This window comes from Mercenaria mercenaria, chromosome 10, assembly GCF_021730395.1.
Source record: "Mercenaria mercenaria strain notata chromosome 10, MADL_Memer_1, whole genome shotgun sequence".
Classification (NCBI taxonomy): Eukaryota; Metazoa; Mollusca; class Bivalvia; order Venerida; family Veneridae; genus Mercenaria; species Mercenaria mercenaria.
In genome coordinates, this window is record NC_069370.1 from 22685213 (window position 1) to 22705971 (window position 20759).

Sequence of the window (20759 nt, forward strand, 5' to 3'; positions counted from 1 at the left end):
GGCCCAAATATAGAGCCGATTGTGTGAAACACACCCATTCTAACAATTATGTTACCAAATCCATCTCTGAACAGCAGAACCTAAAAATATGCTGTCTTAGCAACAGCCGAGTCATATGTCACTATAGTATATTTCTGACCAACTTCATTACTTGCATCTACTGACGTTTTTAACATATGCTGCACTGTAGCGTTATCATTGATTGAATAATTCGAAGGTGCCATACATACGAAGCAAGTTTGAGCAATCTCTCTCTGCAAATCAGTTCACACATTTGTAATTTATTTTATTATTTATTTATTTATTTATTTATTTATTTATTTATTTATTTTATTTTATTTTATTTTATTTTATTTATTTTATTTCATTTCATTTTAAACTCAAAGAAATCCCATGAAAAATGATTTTTGTTAATCTTGATGGTAAATTCCGTTTGAAGAAAATTATATATAATTTATCTAATTAGTAATTTTCGTTATCTAGATTTATAATTTGAGATATATTTATGTTTTAAAATATACAACACATATTTATGAAATTTGTGCATGTAGGCTGTAACGTAAAAAGAACCCGATTGCCAGGTGGCAGAATTTCTGGAATGATAGCTCATATTATATGCTTTAAGACAATTATAACTTAGAAATTTCCCTAGAGTAGGGGATAGGGCGGTTATTGTCAGTTCAAGGTATAAATCTTATGCAAAACTTAAAACAGTATTTTTTTCCTAAAAAAATAGAACAAAAGAAATAATGGCTTGATTTTCATATAACCGTTCTTTTATTTCCTTCTTTTTTTTTTCTTTTGTGTTTTGTAAGTTCACCAGAGCACAAAGTGCTCAATGTGAGCTATTTTGACCGGGCATTGTTCGGCGTCCGTCGACATGCGTCGTCCGCCGTGCGTCGTCCGTCGTGCGTCGTCCGTCAACATTTGCCTTGTGAACACTCTACAGACCACAGTTGTAAACAAATCTTTCAGAAACTTTGTCAGAATGTTAGTCTTGATGATTTCTTGGTCATGTTCGAAACTGAGTTATGTGGGGTCCAAAACTAGGTCAGTAGGTCAGAACAGAGGAAAAGCTTGTGAACACTCTAAGAGGCCACGTTTTGTACCAATATTTATGCAACTTGATCGGAGTAATTGTCTTGTTGAGGTCTAGGTCAAGTTTGAATCTGGGTCATGTATGTCGGGTCAAAAACTAGGTCACCCGGTCAAAACAAAGGAAAGCTTGTGAACACTTAAGAGGCCACAATATTGACTAAATCTTTATGAAACATGGTCAGAATGTTTGATTGATGATTTCTAATTATGTTTGAAACTGGGTCATGTGGGGACAAAAACTAGGTCAGCAGGCCAAATAAAATGAAAAGCTTGTTAAAATTCTAAAAGCCACAGTTGTGATCCAATATTTATGAAACTTGGTCGGAATGATTAACTTGATGAATTCTATGTCAAGTACGAATCTGGGTCATGTGGTGTCAAAAACTAGGTCACCCGGGCAAATCAAAGGAAAAGCTTATGAACACTTTAGAGGTCACAATTATGGCTCAATCTTTATGAAACTTGGTTAGAATGTTTGCCTTGGTCATTTCTAAGTTAAGTTTGAATCAGGTCAGATACTAGGTCAGTAGGTCAGATCAAATGTAAAGCCTGTGAACACTCAAGAGGCCACAGTTGTGATTCAATCTTTATGAAATTTGGTTAGAATGTTTGTCTGGATGATCTCTAGGTAAAGTTTGAATCTGGGTCATATGGGGTCAAAAGCTAGGTCTGTAGGCCAGATCTAAAGAGAAGCTTTGAACATTCTAGAGGCCACAGTTGAGGCAATCTAAACAAATTTTTTCCAGAATGTTTGTCTTGATGATCTCTAGGACAAGTTCGAATCTGGGTCATGTAGGCCCAAAAAGTAAATCAGTAGGCCAGATCAAAAGAAAAGCTTGTGAACACTCTAGAGGCCACAGTTGTGACCCAGTGTTTATGAAACTTTGTCAGAATGTTTGTCTTGATGATCTTTGGGTTAAATTTGAAACTGGGCCATGTTGCATAAAAAAACTAGGTTAGTAGGCCAGATAAACTAATTTCCAGCGGTTTTCGTATCATTGCGACAGACTATTTTCTTTGGTTGGGACGGGCCGGGCCAAGTTTTATCAATAACCGAGTATGAACGCATCAAATTCTTATGTGATTTAAAGGGTTCATTGCGCTGATACCGAAATTATTGGAATAATCTCACTATTTAAAACTCGTATTGCAAATAAAAAAAAAACTATGGGAAAAAACACATTTTTTCAATGCTAGGAAACATTTTATACAGAAACTAAATGATGCTGGGTTACCGTCTCATCAAATAGACCAAGTTCAAGTATCTGGCCATAGGAACATAAACACTCTTACAACCACAGCAAGCGTAAACCTGACAAGAGCAAAAAGCAAAGCAATATCTGACTAATAAATCATCAACAGAGGATGTGGAACAGAAAATGCCCTTGTATGTAAAGTTTAAAGTGTTAAACTCAGGAATTTACCACAGTTTCCATGTTCATGTGCAGCACGTTCAATGGTCCGGTTATTTTTCACTTTAAAAGCAGGAGCTCAGTTTGTGATAAATACACAAACTGGTGTCTATACACAGGACAGATCCAGAACAGGTTCCTCCCCTGAGGCTCGTAGGTGGAAGGGAATAAAATTCATTTCAGACTCAAATCAATAAATTTTCATTTACATGACAGAAGCTATTGTCATCGAAACTGAGTTCTGAATTTTCATCTATTTTTCCAATATATTTATACATAATGCAAATTTGATAAATAAATTTTAATTATTACCAAACATTTATGACTGAGTTACTCTAACTTCTTCAAAACATTGTTCTTGGTTCTGTGTTCTTGTTCAGTTGTTGTCGCTACCATGATAATATGAAATCAGGAAAAGTTATCATTTGTCTTTCTATAAATAACGATGTGAAACTCTTCTTATGTAATTCAATTAAGATTTTATTTCTTGTAGTTGTATGGTTTTGTAAATACATTTGTACTGATAATAGAACATTATATTCGTTTAGTTTTGATGACTACTAATACATACCTTTAACATAAAATATGTCAAAATAGTAAACTTTTCGCGTCTTTGAAGTCAGTCGTAAAATGTAAATGTGAAGATATGAAAATATAAGAATATTTACGAAATACCCAGATATATACATGTATTTATGTTCAAAACGAAAAGCATTATGTGAAATATCTACTTACCACTGTTCCAAATAAGAGAAAAGAACAAAATGCGCGAAGAATGAGTAGGGATATTTTGTGAGAAAAAAAACAACGAAGTATAACAATAGATAAAAAGTTAATAATCTTGAAATGAATGCAACAAATCATTTCAGCACAATGATAACAGTCTAATAAGTCTAATAATGCTTTGGCCGTCAAATCTGATCTGAAAAATAATAAAACAAAATCATCGATTATTGATAATAATTCACAGCAACATAACCATAACGAGCAAAACAGAAACTTGCCGAGATTAAGTATTTGAATAAAAAAAAAAACAAATGGCAGTTTTTCCTATATGTTAATATATTTGCGCTCACAAACGTTATTTGAGACCGACATAACATTTTTAAGCTGCAGTGTCTTTTAACCAAACAAACATTTTAACGAAAGAACTGTATACACATTAAGCATGATTATTGACCCGTAATGACACTTGGCAATCAATCTGACTAAAGTACTTGATCTTCTAAACGAAGATCTGAGAACGACCCATTCACATTCGTCTTCTGTATATTATGGATTTCCAGTATTGCTATTTTTATTTTACTCAATCAGACGACTTGTTCGAATGTCAAAGAGTAAGAAAAATGTGCAGTCATTCTAGGGCTCGAACCCGGGACCCCTCGCTTACAAAGCAAGTGGCCTACCGATTGAGCTAGCCGGTTATCTGATACATTACGACATAAGAATTGAAAATATCAAAAGTCAAGGCTACAGGTAGATTTGCAAGATGTTGTAAGTTAGGCTCTGATTGTCTAGCGAAAGGGCCGTCAGAACGAGGCTATGAATAGGTCGTTCTCAGATCCTATGCGTAGCGTAATAGGAGATGTACTTCAGTCAGATTGCTTGGCAATGTTCGTTTGATTACGTATTGTCGTTAAGCAATTCGGCATTGTCCGGACATAAATGCAGCTCAATGTTTTGCTTGGCTTTCTGTAAAATCCAGAGTGCAGAAATCGCCTAGATACAATGCGTAATCTACCGAATCGAGTTGTCGTTACTCATAAAAAGTATATTAAACACGATACATTTACAATTCCACATCACTGAACGAGTAACCGTTCAGTACTAAAAAGTTAAAATCAATTGTGACCAAATATATAATAGAAATCTACTATTATCCTGCAATGTATAAGCTAAATGGTTTCATCTCAAAAATACATGTGGGTTTTTTCTCATTTTTGCAAAAGATATCAAAATTTGATATTTATTGGTTTAACTAATTACTGTTTATATAATGCTTTATCAAAATAATTGAAAATAATCAAAAGGCATTTAAGTTGTAATTTTGTATTGAAAACACCGTCTCACTATAAGGATTATCTCCAACGCATTTTCATGAACCATTCATTCATTCTTATAAAATGGCAAACTTTCTACGCCTTTTGAACTTACAAAAAGTTCAGTTTGATTTAGCTGTCGTTGAATAATAGATAAGGTTCAAAATCTCGAAAATAACATCCATTTAACTGAACTGCAGGTTTGGAGGTAACAATTACAGATAACATATAATTTACCAGTTCCGCCTCTCATATATCCGATAAGCGAGCGCCTGTATCTACCAATGGGCTCGTCCGCAGGCTGGAATTTAGAACAATCATCAGGCGGGTTCATTTCGTAGAAGAGATGACACAGGTGCCTGTCTGTCTTTGCATCACAACATTTGTAGAAGTATTGAGTAGTATTGTATTTATCGTGTTCAAAAGTTGCAAAGCCGCCACCGATATTTTCCTTTTTCAACGCACCATAGCTGTGGAGAGCGAAATTAATTTATAAAACAAGGTCAAATACCTAACAGAAACAGACACATTACAAACACAACCTCCTCAAAACAAAAACCTACATAAGTGTACATACAGACATGCAAACGATAGACAATTTTGCAAACCTAAATAAACAAAGCTATCAAAAAGCAATCTCATTAAAGCAACAGTGAGTCATTGCCTTTGACCGGCCAGTAGGACGTTTTGGATCCGGTTGATGGTGTGTACCGAACCACACTCTTAAGCCAACCATGTTTCAAAGTCATCCCCGTTATGTGAGTCCATATAGATTTGACTGTTCGGTAATGTAACAATTACACCATGATATCTCGCCCTCCCCACTAGGAAACACGCACACACACTCACACACACACACACACACACACACACACACAGAGAATTTTTTTACATATTTGCACTTGTACATATTTATGCTTGAGTGGGCTACATTGTTACGTTCAGTCTAAATTCTAGAACACATTGCCGAAATATCAAATTCATGAAATGATATTTAATGTTACCTATAACAGCACGTCTGCTTCACACCGTCGTTGTTAAAGAACCATGCCTCATAGCAAACCGTCTTAGTCTGTTTGTTTTCATACATTGGATCCACCCTGCGGTAACTGTAATCAAGTTGCATCTGTTGCTCGCTACATGGACATGGGTATGACAATTCCCGTTGTTTCGTTATCCAGTCTTTGATTGTTTTGTTTCTGCTGAATTCTAGACATTCCGATTCGTTCCGTAAAACTGCATTTCTATTTATATCGTTGCTACTCACGTTGTATATCCATCTTCCATCAATATGATTAGTACCTGGAAAATATGAAATTCATGAAAGATGTAGAAGGGTCATTAATTAAATGTAAGATCACGTATAAATTCGATTTGAGATATCAAATTTCGCAGGAAATTGAAGCTGCACTGCATCCTTTGAATTCATCTTTTTCTTACTTTACTATACATATCAGATCTAAGTACATAGCACTATACATTTAGATAAATAAAAGTAAGATGTCATCTATTTAGCTGCGTCAGATGGGACATAAAGCTTGCATATTTGTAAAGTGTTACGCTTTATTCATTCTTTAAAACAATGACTTTGAAATCGGACTCAAACGAGTGCCTATAATGTATTTGTGTATTTCGGACCAATTTAAAAAAAAATGTTTCAAGTTGCTAAATTTCGTTTTTACATATTCATGAGCTAGCCATAAAATTGCCGTAATATTCAGATTTTCCAAACGTCAATGAAAAGGGCCATCTCAGGCTTTTTTCCGGGTATTCCCATCACTATTGCTGTTATTGCAAGCCTCATTACCGCCCAATGCGCAGGTGCCCTCGGGACGGATATTTCTATCCGATTCGTAAACACATGACAGATATTATTAATCAAACGCATAGGATGGTTCTCCTTTGAATTATTTTGTGCATAACAAACTTATCTTCATAGGACAAAGTAATGTAAACTTCGATATGGTGGCTGATTTCTGATAACATTGTATTCGTTATTTCGTTTTCTTTTTTCGCCCGCGAAAACATAAAAAGACGACAACTCAGGGCAACAGAAAGAAATAACGACATATACTACGCGCCTTTATTGGCGACGATCTGCAAGACCCAGAGCCCCGATATTTGGCATGTAGCTATGTGTAACAGTCCTTTACCAAATTTGTTCAAATCTTATCACTGGATAAAATTGGCCCCGACATTTGTTTTGCGTAGACTTATTTACGAAAAAAAATGTTCCTTTTTTGAGGCCCCAGCTGGGTAACCCGGTTTATTTTCCTTTGCATAACATATATATGATATACAATTTCATATACAATGTAAATGATATATGTAGTCAAAAAAAAAAGAACATGAACTTAACATGTTTCGAATACAAAACACGTCAGATTCAATACGAATATTATGCAAAGAGTTTGGGAAGGAAAGAAAAAAGGAAGGGGAAGGAAGTAAAGAAGAAAGAAAACAGCTATGTCGCTTGGGAGTGCTAAATGTTAATGAAAAAGTATATAAAGATGAGGAATAAGGGATGATCGTTTCCTGGTTTCAGTAGTTAGTACTCAATATGTGTACGAGAGTTTAAGTTTGTAATGTTTAGTTTAGTCAGCTATTATATTTCTTCGAACTTTGACCATTTTTCTTCATGTCTATCTAACTTGTTTTGCATCAATGCGATTTCTTTTTCACCTTTTATTCTAGCTTTCAAGTATTGTACAAAGCAGTCAAACATTGGAATGTTTTTGCTGTACTTAGATTTAAATATAGAATATTTACAATATATTATTATAAAGTTTAGAACATCATTTTTCTTATTGTTTTGTGTTACACCGAAACGTATGTCTTTGATATTCAGTTTCACGTCAATTTATTTAGTAGTCAATAGATTTTGTATATTGTTTCAAAAGGCTTGTACTTTGGGGCATTCCCATATTATGTGTTCAACTGTTCCTGTAATCATGCAGCAGAAGTCACAATGGTTACTGGGGGCCAGCTTACAGATAAATAGATATATATTTGTTGGCAACAGACGCATTAGAAATTTGTATTGAAAACTGGATTTGTGTCAATGGAAGAAAGGAATGGTAAGCTGAAAATATTCTTCCAATTTAGGTTTTCATTTTCAAAAATAAATTCCCATTTCACAGTGGCAGTTAGTTTTTCATATGGTATATTGGTTGCTTGTAATTTATAAAGATACTGGTTGGGTGTTTTACAAACTTTTAGTTTTTCTATATGAATGTTAGTTTTATTTCCGTAAAGAAAATTTTCAGAGGTGTGTTCTATTAATATTTTCGGTATCTTTGTAACCAGTTGGTAGTATATAAGATAATCACTTTTTTCCAAGTTAAGTATTCGTTCTGCTTCTTTGAAATTATAAAACCTTTTTGTTCGGAAATCAAATAATTGATCAATATATTTTATTCCCTTTCTGTTCCAATTGTCCCAATATATTGTATTTTGTTGTAATTTATATTTTATGTTTTTCACTTCATTATTTGTGTTTGAAGAATTCATGATTGTAAACCACGAAGTTAATATATCTTTCAAAATTGTGTGATTTTTGCAAATTCTAGCAATATCTTGTGTGTGTAAAGTACATTCGAAAATTAAATTGCCCACAAAGTTTTTAAGGAATTTCTTGTACAATATTTTCCGTTATTTTCATTCGAACTTATTCTTTTAACTCAACATGCTTTGATCGAGTACAGAAAAGCTTTAGTGTCTGTGAGTTTGTTTTTTTTCATATTTTTAGCAACAAAAATACGAAGCCAAACTATCATTTACATTTTTAAGGGAAAAAGTATATTGTTACATAAATTCTGCCAACTCATTTACGGAAGTGGAAGAACTCAAAAATCGGCCTTGGAATGGAAACGTTTTCAACATTCAAATACCTCATCAAAATGATGATTTTAATATTTTCCTTTAGATAATTACCGTTCTATTTTTTCTTTTATTTGTCTTTTCGGCCGTAGGTGTTGAGAGAGGGGGAGGGGTTAAAGTAACATGTTACATATCCTGCCTTTTAAACTAAAATGACAAAATCCTGCTTTACTCAAAAATGATATAAATTCATATTTTGGTAAATGAATAACTAAGCGTTGAATCAAGTCATAAACACTCTTAAATGGCTTCATCTATTGAACTTTCAAAATGCTATTTCGTTTTCAACAGTGGTCCAATTCTTTACAAAAATAAAGCGTTATGAATCATAATTAGGTGGGGCTATAAAGACTAATTTCTAAAAGAGCTGTTGGTGAGCTGATATATGATATTCTGTTGTATTAATGAACCTAGCATTTAAGGTACATGTATATTGAATTCTTGTAGTAATGACTTACAGAATGTTTCTCGGTTTCATGTTTGCATGAAAATTTCGCGGCTGAACATCAATGAACTTTTCAAAGGCTCGTAATTTATTTTGAAGAAACAAGTATACGGTAATCTAAGAAGACATTTGTGTTCAAAAATAACGTTTTCAGCGTTATTTACCATGTATGAATGGCTGCCTCATCAGCTAAATGCTGTATATGCATTTTGCAACAGCGGCTGCAAAAAATAAAATATATACAAAGGCACATTGAATCTTTGATAGAACATACCTTCATTTACGTTTGTGTCATTATTTAAATGTGTAAAATTTTTGCTGGTGGCTATAATATATCCAGTGTTGTCGCTTTGGCTAAAACCAGCCGAGCTGGGAATCTTTCCGTCAATTTCGAACGACCACTGTTCATGGTCGTAGTTGAACATTACGTAGGAATAGATACCATCAGAAATTAGTATCACTTGCATTGTAGCATTCTGAAAGGAAGAGAAATTAAATTTTTGTGATAGTGTTTTTGGCAGAAAGATACTTGATTTAAAATAAGATTTTCATGAAAGAGTCGAGACGAATGCTGAAAATGTTTCAACCCGATTTATTTGCACTACGCATTAACATTGTTATATTTGATACAAGCCTTACTGTCATAAATACATGTAATAAAATATCATTTAACTAAACTATTGAATATAACTATGTGTAATACTTTTATTTATGTGATCGAATAACCCAATCTTACATGTTTTCTAATTAACCTGGAAGGTACAATGTAGGACGACTGTGTGACATTAATCCAGGTGGCTACAATTGCAACCCGAGGTGTGAAATCTGTGAGATTATAATATTCAGTGAATATCTTTCCAAGACGTGAAAGGTCTTTATGCTGACTGTCATTTTGACCATAGTTGGTATAATTCTCAAAGAGATGAACATAAAGTCCTCCAGTAAGGTTTGTAGAGTCAATATCTGTCCAGAATGGAGCTATAACGGTATTTCCCCGGCTATATTTCTTCCAGTCAGCCGGAGTTTCTGGTCCATAGTGCTCATACACTGGTTGGTAGCCAAGTGTAAGAAAGCCATTCATATTTGGCTGTGAAAGACAAACATAAAATAAATAGTTAAAAAATCTACTGAAAATTTCATGTAATCCTTCAGTGACAAACAAGTAATCTCCTTATCCCATTGGGCTCCGTCGCTGAGATAAAGATCACTTACTTTGACCCAAATGTCTCTCATACCTATGGGTTCGAGCCGGGCTAGCACAAACATTTGAGTAAACCATCAAGCTATCATGTATAGATCGGTGGTTATACCCAGGTACCCATCAATGCCTGAAACATGCTGGAGTGGACACATGGGCTATTTCTCCTCTATCACTAAGCTAGAAAATTTCCATATGACCCGAATTGAGTCGGTATGACTTTAAACCGAACAAAACAAAAACATTAATATTCCTCAACTCGTATATACGTCGTATTGTGTTGATAATACATTATAGTTAAAGTTGGTTTTGACAATAACTGGTTAATGCGCATACCCAAAATATATCTTTATCATTCCGTTTTTGTAGTCCAAAAACATTTTAACTGTTTTCCATCATGTATATCATTTTGATAACAGATATATTATATTAGTCAGTACTAATTCACTGTGAATTCATAATAAAAAAAGTGATACATCGAATTCTTTGTTATAATCATAGGTGGTAAGTCACCTTTCTGTAACATGTGCATATTAGTCAATCACATGTACCTTGCATAACAAACTTATATTTTTGTAAAATCGATTTATTTTATTGCGTAACGGAATTTAGAGAAACATTTTTGTATGAAATGAAATTGTCCTAAATCTGAGTACTTACACAATTAAACAGCTACATTTGATTGCAAAAACAAGGAAAAATGATCAAAGAATAATAGTATCTTGCTAGGAATTGTTGTTGCAAAGACACTATATATTTCACCAGTGAATACAGTCTGTAGGAGTGTGAAACGTTGCCTTATCATAGGAATAGCATATACAGTGTGCTAAATCATGTGATCGCGCTACGTCAATTTGACATCGAAGTGAAAGTAGAATGGTAAACAAAAATATAAATCGGGGCGTATTTTTTTATTCAATATATTGTGTTAATATCATGCACATAACTCGAATCCTATCTGAAAGTGCTACCCCCGGTACTACGATTTCACAACAAATCTGTCTCGTTTAAACGCTATTTCTGTTCAACCACTTCCGATATTGTGCGCTTAAAACATAACAAAAATCTTAAATATCAATATATTGTTCATCAGCATCATTAAATGTTAATGCGCAAGAACATCATGCTGACTTTATTTCCTCTTAAAAAAAGCGTAATATTTTATGGGACGAGCAACTGTTAAAATCTGCGTTAATTAAGAGCGCGTGAATATCTCTGATAGCACACGGTTACTCTCCCTGAAAACATGAAACCGGCAGTCTTTTGCTATCTCTTTTAATTCAGCACATGAGGTTTGTGAGTAGCTCAGCATAATCCTTTACTTAAATAAAACGTAGAGAGTTGTTCAAGATTCAAACAATACCAAGGTCGAAACTTTGATGTTAAATAAGGACAGTAGAAGCAACTATACCCTATATGAGTTGTATTCATATCCATAATACGGAAATCTGTAATGGATAGGCTTAGCGTCTATCAGCTCATCGTTTCCTCTGAAGGGGTCAACGCGAGTTTCCAGATCTATGATGACATTTTCTGAGAGAAAAGAGGGATCATTAAGTTAATTAAATTCTTATTACGTAATTTAAACAGATTATTATTACTTCTGCAACTTTGGAAACTCGAATAATATAATTTTTCTGTCTTTTATATTTACCTGAGATTCATCTTGTAATAAAACCAATTTGATTTTTGATTTTCTACATATACATTATTTATAGAAAGTTTTATTTGTGTATCAATGAATTAACATTGCAATATAGCAACATTATAGAAAGCAAATCAAAGCTACGATGGCAAATATACCGTAACAATGTATTTTCGGATCTCCTTTTGGATAGCCAGAAGTACAAGTACAGTTGTAGCCTCCATCATAGTTTGTACAATTAGCTCGTACACCGCAGCCGGTCGTGTTACATTCATCTATATCTATAAATAAACTAAGTGCTGTAACGTAAAATACAGTAAGCAAGAACCAAATTGAATGTTAAAGGTATTAACCACCGACAGAACTGTAAAACACACGAGATGTCATGTATACTTTTTTTTTTTAAATGGACTGTTGCATGATTTAGTTTGGAGAATACCATGTATTATTCAAAGGGTGTTCATTTTTTTGAAAATTTACTAACCGAATAGTAAACGTTGCAGACAAGTGATCAGCCTGTTGAATATTATGTTGATAACTTCGCAGGGCATAATTATAAAAGTAATAATAGGTCGTTTTATAATTTTCCAAACTCTAATAAACATAGTTATTAATTAAAAAAGAAATGACTTACGGGTGAAGTATGTTTCATCTTCAGAAACAGAAAGAAACTATACGCCTTTCTTGTTTAAATCAGTACAGATATGCATGTTGTTTTTTGTTTCTGTATAAGCATTTATTTTACATAATTTCTAATATTTTTTTTTGTAAAACTGATTACAAATTTGTAAACTCTTTAAATGTTAATAAAGAAATCATACCGATGCTACAATTATCAGCCGTCCAACCGTCGTCACAAAGACAAAGAAAACCTCCAGGATAGTTGATACACTGGGACCCGTCTTTATTACAGTTGTTTGTACTGGTATCTGAACATTCGTCTATATCTACACAAATAAGTATACATCAGTATTCCAATCTTCTTTGAACCATTTAACACATTGTCACATCAACTCAAAAAGGTAGTTCAATGCTTCTTATACCAATGCGCAGTTATCAAAATTGCGATTATATGAGGTAACTAAATGAGCATTAAAAGTTTCTTGTTGGGTGCCAGTTTCATTTACATTCTAGATCTGCAGTTGTATGTAACATTTTTACAGATTCCATCCATAATTGGTTATCGGCAGAAATTAGGAACACCTTTTCTATTTATCCATTCATAGAAGCATTTAAGAAAACCTTTTCCTCTTCATCTTAGTAACATTTCAAATCAAGTAGTACGTTGTTAAATTTACGCTCTTATTTGCAAATAAGTTATAAGAAAGAACAATTTGCCTTGTATAGATGACGTGTTTTAATTGTCTGGAGTGTAAAATGCCGAATTCAGAGGTAAAATTTCATTATTCTGATATTAATTGATATTATGCTAACAAGTCACTTTGACTCAAATAGAATAATTGAGAAAAATCCAGAAACAAAATTTCGACAGTTTTAATTTGAAACTTCAGCAAGCAAGTATAAAAAATACCCTACATGTATGAAAATATTCAACTAATGTCATTAGGGAATGTTCTTCATATCGCTTTGTGACATTATCATTAAATGCAATGTGATCGATAGGCGACGGCCTAAATAGGATTCCATAGATACTTGTCGTACTGATGATCGAGAGAGCAGCTACAAGAGCCGTAGTCTGCAGGCAAAGTTATGCCACGTTTGCAAGTAACAAGAGAAAATACGCACATTAACAAACATTTCATTCTAATGCTATCAGGTTAACAAAAAAAATTAAATACTCTACCTTCACAGTTAGTTCCTTTACCCCCTGAGATGTCACTGAACCCAGTCTGACACTTACACCAGTAACCACCATCTGTGTTATTACAGTCTGCTCGTCTATGACAATTTGCGGTATACCGATCACATTCATTAATGTCTGTTGAAATATACATTATCATAAACTTATTCTTGTTATAGAAGAAATGTTTTTGTCAGAACTTTTATAATCCTAAATCTAGGGCAAACCTCATATCTCTCGAATTATGTGCATAGTTCTTAAAAATGATTTAAAACGCTACCTAACCGAGGAAAGATACACTGGTGGCAGAACATCCATCCGACCCTTGTGTTACCTCCAACCCCAATCCTAACCAAGACTCTTACTACTAACATTATTTTCGTTCATTATTACATGAATGAAACTAAACAAATATGATCTGGCTCTCTTTTGCCTAAACGCTTTGAAATGTAATGTGCAGATATGCAATACCAGATTGACAAGAATAGCGCTGATTTTGATGAAAGGACATTTAACGTTATCAAATGCTTTTCATTAATTTCTTATGTTTAATTTCAATATAAGAGCATGCTTCATATACCAAAAGTAATGTAACTGCCAACATTAAACTTATACCCTGACGTTCTTAACATTAATCAAATCTATATAAAGATCCTTTCGAAGCGTAGAACGCATTAAAGCACGCCAGAAGCACATTGTTATGCACTTGAAAATATTATTGATATAAAAATAAACGATAAATCCGTTGATTAGTTTATCAACTTGCACATCTGAGTGCATACTTAAGTTGTTGATTTTTTTTCAAAACTTCAGAATATTTCTATTAGATTCAGCAAAGAAAAAGGATAGGGTCTTGTTCTTGATTTTTTTTTTTTTTTTTGCTAGATTGATTTGAAAAATGTGGTACTCGCGCAATTTTTTACAATGGGAGTCTATGGGAAAATCATCACTTTCATAATATTTTCACGAATAGAAATTTTTCTACAATGTAGATTTTGATGACTCTTCTCACAGTTGTAAATCAATATATGGTCTATAATATGGTGAAATGAAATGTATAGGTCCGTATGATTATTTTTGAGACATTCTACCATGATTAAAGTGAACCGGATATTTTACACTAATTTGAGACATTATTTTGAATTATTTAAATCGTCATACGTTTTAATATGATATTTTGACTTTAAAAATGTAGTAACAGTGCCATTTTTATAAATTTACTAACAGGATGTCACTAAGGCATAAAATGTGTTTCATTTCCATACGCTGAATCCGGGCTTTATTCTACGTTTTCCGGATAAATGACGTTACGCAATCACTTCCGATTTATCAAACGTGTATATCTACCTTTAAGGCTAAATTTCATATGGACACAATCTATGTTTTATTTCTTTCCTGGCGAAAGAAGACACCTTGTTTCCCTCCGAGCAATATTTCATCACGGGTGTGAAACCGGGTAGAACCACCATCCTTTCGTATGCCTGCTGGATGGCTTCTTCAAATGGTGGGTTCTAAATCCCTTGTAAAGTTTCGAACCGATATTAATACGGCACTGGAGATTTCAAGTCGGCGACTTTAGGAGGCCCCCTGTCCTTGATGAAAGATGCATTAGCGATACATTGCATATAATCAGTACGTGAAACATACTGTCCAATGAAATGAAAATGCAATAAAATATCCTATACGTACTAGTATGTGTATTTACAAACCAAATTCATCCATGAAACTATATACATCGTCCACATTTCCCTTTGAAGGAATAGAAGTTTAAATCCATCGTATCGTCATATGATACATATAGTTGCATGTGCTTACTTGCGCACTGTAAGGCACCATTAGAACACTCTTTGTTCCAACAGTCATCGTTATTTAGAATATTTTGATTGATAGTTTTACACCAGATGTATCTCTAGATAAAATCAACTGTTATAAATTGTAATTCGAAGTTAAAACAATATTGTAACTACAGATTGAATAATTTTATCTGCTTGTGAAAAACATAGTATATTATGTTTAACGTATCGAACTTTGCAAGACAGGTAATATTTATACGTTTCAAAAATGGACCTGTCAGTGTTGGTTCAGCTGTTTTATTGGCATTAGTTGCCTTATTTAGTCATAAAAGTCATATTTCCAAGAAACAAATACGAGTGTGGCCTTTTTTACAGGGTGTCACAGTTGTTTCTACAGAAGATGTATTGATATAAAAATGAAAATCGTCAAAAGTGACACACCTAAAATATGTTGTTGTTGTTTTTTTTTTATTAATCGGAATCATCTGAACACTTTATAGAGTTTCATTGAAGAATTATTTGTGTACAAATATTTCAAATTATTCCAATTCAAGAATTACTTACATAAAACTATTTCTTAAAAATCCACTCCAGTGTTGTTGGTAAAGATGCCGTTTGAAAATGTTTCTGTTTTGCATCTAAGTGTAATTACGTTAAATATTTAAAACAAACAACTCTAGGAGGGCCCGCGTGTTGGTTCGTCATCTTCAACCGATTTTGTTCAAATGAAGTGATTTTTTAAGAAATGTATGGGCGGCAAACCGACGGACAAAAGCTCAGCTCGAGCACTTGTACTTTTGCGAGCTAGCTGATTACTGTTGACGAGTCATGAGAGATCCGTCAACGCAGAGTAAAGGGCGGATAAGTGCACCGAAATAAAGAAGCAGTTATCAAAGTCTGCCCCGAGGAGACGAAATTGTCCATGACGTGATTTTCCATCAAAGTTTTTATCGTAGATGAAGGACGTCTTAATAAATGCCCCATAAAATTGTGCGCAAAATTAGCAAAATACTCATTTCTCCAGATCTAAAGTAGAGTTATTTTGAACTTAATTTACACATTATTCATATATGTGATTTTCATTTAATAAACGGTCAGACTTTCTGTACTGAATAATTTGTCTTGTTCTCAACACTTATATTATATACATATAACATTACGCTAACACAAAAATATTTTCTTTTTATTGCCTTCTTCTTTGTTGTTGTCGTTCATTATTTAATCTTCAGAAAATATGTCGCATATATCGTATATAATTTGTAAATATGTATGACGCAGATCTGAACTAAGACATATATACTGGGCGTCATTGAAAAGTTACCACTTGATATATACCTCTTTACTCATTTATACAATATTGACGTCACTTTTTCATGGCCTGTGCGCGGTCTATTACTCATAGACCCTGTCTGATCATATCTCTCCTAACCCATTTCATGACTGTCAGGAGAGAACAGCACATAAGACCTGCAATTTTACGACATGAAAGTTCGACGTCAACCATGCCAATGGCCTGATGGCGTGGATCGTGCCTTAAACGTGGCATTCTTAGCAAGGATATTCTGTTTTTTTAACGTATTCCTTTTAGTCTGTCGACTAACTTTCAAGTGCGATGCATGATTCGCGATAGAATTTTCGTACATTTCGACATTGCTGGAAAACGTCATTTTGCACGTGCAGCCCGTGCCTCAAATGGAGTTAATCAAATTTGACAAATCTTTACACCAAAGACGTCTCAGTTGCGTCAAAAATTTAGTCGTGTTGTGCTTTTAACACAGTCCAATGCGATTTTTAAAATATAAGGGCCATAAGGGTGGTAACTTTTCAGTGACGCTGAGTATATATTGTTTAAATTTAAAGAAGTAAGAAACTATACCTTTGCACATTGGTGGAGGTCTGTTCCATTCACCAGATGAATTACAGGTGATAAACGTTGCATCAGAAGTTTCGTATCCCTCATTGCATTTATATGTAACATTGTCTTTGAAAACATGTCCCGTTTCTGGTAAGACCGTTCCATGAGCTGTATCATTAGGTTTTCCACAGTCTGAGGAAATATATAGAAATCTGAGAAAACTTAACTATAATTATAATCATTCTTGCATGACAATTCCTTTTTCACTAGATCCGCCCATGTATTAACGGCAGAAAAATCATGTGCAAACAAAGCAATTCACACGTGCTGTTAATACTAGGTGCGTTCGGTAAATAATGATATTTCGTGTGTAGTTCCGTAAACGGTGGCTATTTTTAAATGTGGTTTTCAGCACATTATAGAACAATTTATTAGAAACAAAATGCTATATGAATGATAAAAATCGTTCATAGTTAAAATATAATCATTTGAATGACGTGTACTCGGGTATACTGGACCATTTTATGTCCCAAATATTGAGATTGTAATATGCAATTCCTTGAATCTACTATTTAACAATTAGAACTGAGTTCAATTTTAAGTTTAAACTGTTAAAACAAATCATCATCTTTACATAAACATTTGAAAACTAGAATTAAAAAAAATGATAAAAGTATTAAATAGAGTGTGTATATTTTTACTCGAAAAATGATTTGTTGAGTACAATAAGCTTCCGCACTTTTGACAGGTGTGATGTTCATCGTTGAAATAAATCTTGAATTTTAAGTTGATTGTTATTTTTTAATTTTTGAATGCGAAACAAGGTCTTACATTTTAGATTAATTGCTGCCGAGACTCATTCCAGATGGAATCAACATTGAGTTTAGATGTTTTAGTTGTTTTGTAAACTAAAAAAACGCAATACGTAATTCAAAAGAAACTCCCACTACTCACCAATTTCTATACCTCGTAGAAAAATAATAAAAAGACTTCGGACACATTCTTTATGAATTTGCCTACTCCAAGAGTGAAAATAAACTACTTAGAAATAAATAATAACATATACCATCAAAATACACATTTGAGATTATTTCTTAAAGTCAAATTTTCATTTCTTGTTTCATAAAACGGTGATTTGTTTGCTCTGAATAGAATTACGTACCTTGTCATATACATATAAACACTTTTTTTTCAGTTAAAACATTGTCCCCCACGCCGTGCATCAACACCATATTTAGCCAGCATGTGTAGATATATATTATGTTGACATATATTACATTTTCTGTGACTATTGTGTTGAAGCAAATGGGGGAACAGTACCTTTAAACAAAACAAAATAAATTCAGGGTGTTCCCAAATATAAACTAACCAATACATTTTATATTCGTTTTAAATAATTTGATAGTCACATATTTTTACATCTGTTTGTAACTCAAATAACATACAAATGTTTGCAAAGCGTACACATAGGCATGTTATACATGTACAGTAGTGAGAGAAGCAGATACTGTGAATTCATTTTAATTCGTTGGTTTAAATTTTATCCTGGTTGTTTGTTGCATTAGATTGGCAAATTTGTGCTGGAAATTACTAGTAACACACCAGACAATCTTCTGCATGTCCTCCTCGTAACGCGCATGCCACTAGCGATGAGAAAGTTTTTTGTTTTCATTTTTTTTTTTTTTTGGTATTTTTATATCTTTTTTCACATCTTTTTGTGTGCGTTTGTATTTATTTCTTTTAGACATATACTAAATATTAAACGCATTCATTACCTCATGTTTTTTCCTTTTGTAGAAACAAAATTGAAGATCGTTCTTTGTGGCGAACTAGGCCTAAACACCAAAACAAAGAGGCAATATGTGCACAGCAGTTAATCTGATACTGACATTAGTCTATCCAACAGAAATAATGTTTGGCATTGATAAACCTGTGATGCATAGGTCAAGAACAGTAGCTTCCTGACAGGTGTCACATTCAGTGTAAGATACCATGAAATTAATGTGTCAAGTCGCTTTCCATGCAGATGGCATATACAAATACGGCTAGACTCGAAAACTAACTGAAAGGTCCAGCCAAGTTTCAGTGGAATTTTTATGCAACGACCTGTTCTAAAAATGACCGATTTCGAATGTGTTTTGCCCACATTTTAGGCCTTGATTTGTACAATGTTGTTTTTAGCAGTCAGACCATCATGCGTTAACTTTTTCCGATACAGCTTCCTTAGGCAAACCCAATAAAGAACTGTAATTTCGGATACAAGTTTATGCCACTGGCACTTATCCCCAGCGAGAACACACCCTACGGACTTGATAAGGTGAATGTCTTTTCTTAGTATTAATATTATACAGCACACACATATCTGCCATCACTTATAACAGAGCTATACAGACATGTACATGTACTTAAATAGCCAACTGAACCACGGTAATAAAACTGACCGGTCGCTTATACATGTTTATCTGTACCATTCCTATTCACACATGTAATGCATCAATAACTTTACATTATGAACAGTGTATAGATAGAAAATAAAGAAAGTTTAAATCAAGTAGAGGTTGTTTGCAAAAAAAAAAAATTCTCTTTTTTATTTACTTAAAGGATTTTAATTTTTAATTGCCACTTTTTTTAGTTGGAATTTACATATTTGAAACTTCCGTTAAATGATGACATTATATTTGTATGGAAATTAAACCTTTTTTACAAAAACAAAATATACCCTGGCTTAAATTTAATAAGAAAAACATCTTGTTAAGAACATAAACAAACCAGTTTCTGCTGTAATAAGGTAACTAACACATTGGTTTATATGTGATTCGAAACGATTTAGGTATTGTTTAAATACTTAATGAAAATTTTGCATTCACAATGAAGGCTAAGGCTAGAAACATATGATAGTGTTCGAAGTCCTTTTGTGATTTTTTGAGTTCAATAATTCTATTATTCTGAGACCCTGGATGCCAAGGACAAATCGATTTCATCATTCATATGGCATTTTGTTTCCAGTGTGCTCTATAATGTACTGAAAATCGTATTAAGAAATAACCACCTGTTACGGAACTACCCTTGGAGTATCATTGTTTATTGAACGCCCCTCGTACATGATTTTTATTTTTGAAATTCTTTCCCAGGGACGTATATGTATTTCTCCGCAGATTTACATCTGGTACCTGCGTCTTTTTCCTTCCATAATAACTGCTATTAATAACACAAAAATGCAATCTAAGCCATAGAATATTTTGCTGTATCAAGTACCGACGCAAAATGCTTTGCCCCAACAATGTTCGTACTCCCCTCTTCCCTCGTTTACTCCCTTTTAGAACTTAGCGTCGTTTCAGTTTTTGTAGATAACCGTGAATGTATAAGAATCGCGTTTAACTTGTGTGATTGTTACTAATGATCATATTTATGATTTTGGTAAGTATCAGTCAGTATGTTTTTTATTCAATTTCTCGAAGAATTTATATAAAAAGCCTGAAAGCTTGTCACTACGTTCGTACTCATCCATGCTTGAAATGTGTCCGTACTCAAAATAACTCAAAATGTAAAGTTGATATTCTTGAACCTGTGCTCCTGTTTACTAATTTTTTAAGT

The 20759-nt window shown here is 33.4% G+C and overlaps 1 protein-coding gene across 1 annotated transcript in view; it reads right to left on the bottom strand.

Annotated features, from left to right (window-relative positions):
- Nucleotides 1-3325: 3325 nt before the first annotated feature.
- Nucleotides 3326-20759, bottom strand: part of LOC123559669 (uncharacterized) — a 52170-nt gene continuing 34736 nt past the window's right edge. The window contains exons 7-16 of the mRNA XM_053516816.1: nucleotides 17187-17357; nucleotides 13521-13655; nucleotides 12538-12663; nucleotides 11875-11997; nucleotides 11483-11604; nucleotides 9610-9960; nucleotides 9148-9349; nucleotides 5554-5851; nucleotides 4787-5019; nucleotides 3326-3432 (exon numbers count right to left, since the gene is read on the bottom strand). Of these exons, the coding sequence (XP_053372791.1) occupies nucleotides 3422-3432; nucleotides 4787-5019; nucleotides 5554-5851; nucleotides 9148-9349; nucleotides 9610-9960; nucleotides 11483-11604; nucleotides 11875-11997; nucleotides 12538-12663; nucleotides 13521-13655; nucleotides 17187-17357 (1772 nt within the window). The 3' untranslated portion in view covers nucleotides 3326-3421. The remainder of the gene's footprint in view (nucleotides 3433-4786; nucleotides 5020-5553; nucleotides 5852-9147; nucleotides 9350-9609; nucleotides 9961-11482; nucleotides 11605-11874; nucleotides 11998-12537; nucleotides 12664-13520; nucleotides 13656-17186; nucleotides 17358-20759) is intronic.